The sequence below is a fragment of the Cyprinodon variegatus genome, unplaced genomic scaffold, assembly GCF_000732505.1.
Source record: "Cyprinodon variegatus isolate N-32 unplaced genomic scaffold, C_variegatus-1.0 Scaffold440, whole genome shotgun sequence".
NCBI lineage: Eukaryota > Metazoa > Chordata > Actinopteri > Cyprinodontiformes > Cyprinodontidae > Cyprinodon > Cyprinodon variegatus.
Window position 1 is genome coordinate 343,709 of NW_015150893.1, and position 1,730 is coordinate 345,438.

Consider the following 1,730-nt stretch of genomic DNA (forward strand, 5'->3'; position numbering starts at 1 on the left):
TCGATGATGAAATTCGTTGCCAACGCTTTTAAAAGTCGATTTTTAACGATTTTATCGATTCGTTGTTGCAGCCCTAAACAATTCCATTAAAAATGATTTGCAAATCCAAATGTAGCTTCATTAAGTTTGGTTTCTTTGCATTATTGATTTATTGTTTCTCCTGTTCTGCAGGTGACATTCATGGGCAATACTATGATCTCCTGAGGCTTTTTGAGTACGGGGGCTTCCCTCCAGAGAGCAACTACCTGTTCCTGGGTGACTATGTTGACAGGGGGAAGCAGTCTCTTGAAACCATCTGTCTTCTTCTGGCCTACAAAATTAAATATCCAGAGAACTTCTTCCTACTGAGGGGAAACCATGAATGTGCATCAATCAACAGAATATATGGTTTCTACGATGAGTGTGAGTATGATTTAATTGGACCAATTTAGTTTTAGTGTTTAAAGTATACAAGGATGTGAAGGCTGTAGTGGCCAAGATATACATGACTTCACAGTATATATAAGAGGTCCTGCATTAAAAAAAAACATAACTGCAAAAGAGAAAAGCTGCAATCACAGAAAATAGTTAAACAAGGTAGAAAGACAAATTATAGGAAAGAGTAGCAATCTGACGCACAAACAGCATCACAGGTGTTTGTCCACTAGATAGTCAAGCTTAAAAACTATGATACAAATACCTCAAATTGGTATGAAGCTACAGACATCTAAGCTAAGTACCTCTGCAGTCACCACAATAAATGCCATCCGAATAGTGCTGACAGATAGGAAGGAACTATAGGACCTAGAGCAAGGATCACTTATGATGGTAACTGGTTTAACGATAAACAGTAACCTCAGTGGATGCTGTTTGAATTGCCCTAAACGTTTAACATTTAACAGCAATCATTCAATAATGCTTTGAGCAGAGCTGAACTGTCATAGCGCTGTCAGTATTAAAAATTGAATTTTTGTCTTCTGTTGTATGTAAAACTCTTACAGGTAATGTTGTTTGCCTTGTTGCTTTTTATATTTTATTTTACCATGTTTGGTGGCAGGAATGGTGCTGCAGTAACGTTCATGGACTTTTCACAGTTCTATAGAAGTAGTTTTTAAAAGTTTGTACAACATATCGGTGGTTTCTAAATGGAGCTGAATGTTTCTAATTTTCAACCAATATAATAGTTGAATAACCTAAATAATCAAATATAACACAAAAATGTGTTACTGTGCTCATATGATCATTTTATAGTTATAGGGGAACCCTTTTTTTCCTGTAATTGATAAAATGATTTATTTTGTCAATACCTGTTTTTATAAATTGCGAATATTTAAAGACCTAGTAATTAATAAAAATTCGAATCGCGTCACACCGCTAGTTCAAAAATAATTAAAAAAAATTTTTTTAAGATGACCCTTTCCTCTTTCCTCCAGATTTCGCTTTTAGACAGCGTCCTATTTCTGATTTTACTTAGTCTGGCATTGATTCATGTCTGTTATTGTACCGTGGGAATAGGGGTGTAAATAATAATCGTTTTGTATCGATGCATCGATCCAACAGCCGACGATCCGATGCATCGACACGTCCGCAAGAGAATCGATTCATGTTTTTTTCAATTTCGGTCATAAAAACAAAACAAGTCGGCCTCCTGTCTGCGGCACTGTTTGCGGTCAGCTACAATTTGGGAGAGGAGCAGCGGAGCTTCTGTGGAGGGGGCGGGGACGTCTGGAGCCGAGGTTTTGAATTGCTCT

The 1,730-nt window shown here is 37.1% G+C and overlaps 1 protein-coding gene across 1 annotated transcript in view; it reads left to right on the top strand.

The window, feature by feature from the left end:
- Window positions 1-1,730, top strand: part of ppp1cc (protein phosphatase 1, catalytic subunit, gamma isozyme) — an 11,587-nt gene that overhangs the window by 2,600 nt on the left and 7,257 nt on the right. The window contains exon 3 of the mRNA XM_015388898.1: window positions 172-402. Coding sequence (XP_015244384.1) covers window positions 172-402 — 231 coding nt within the window. The remainder of the gene's footprint in view (window positions 1-171; window positions 403-1,730) is intronic.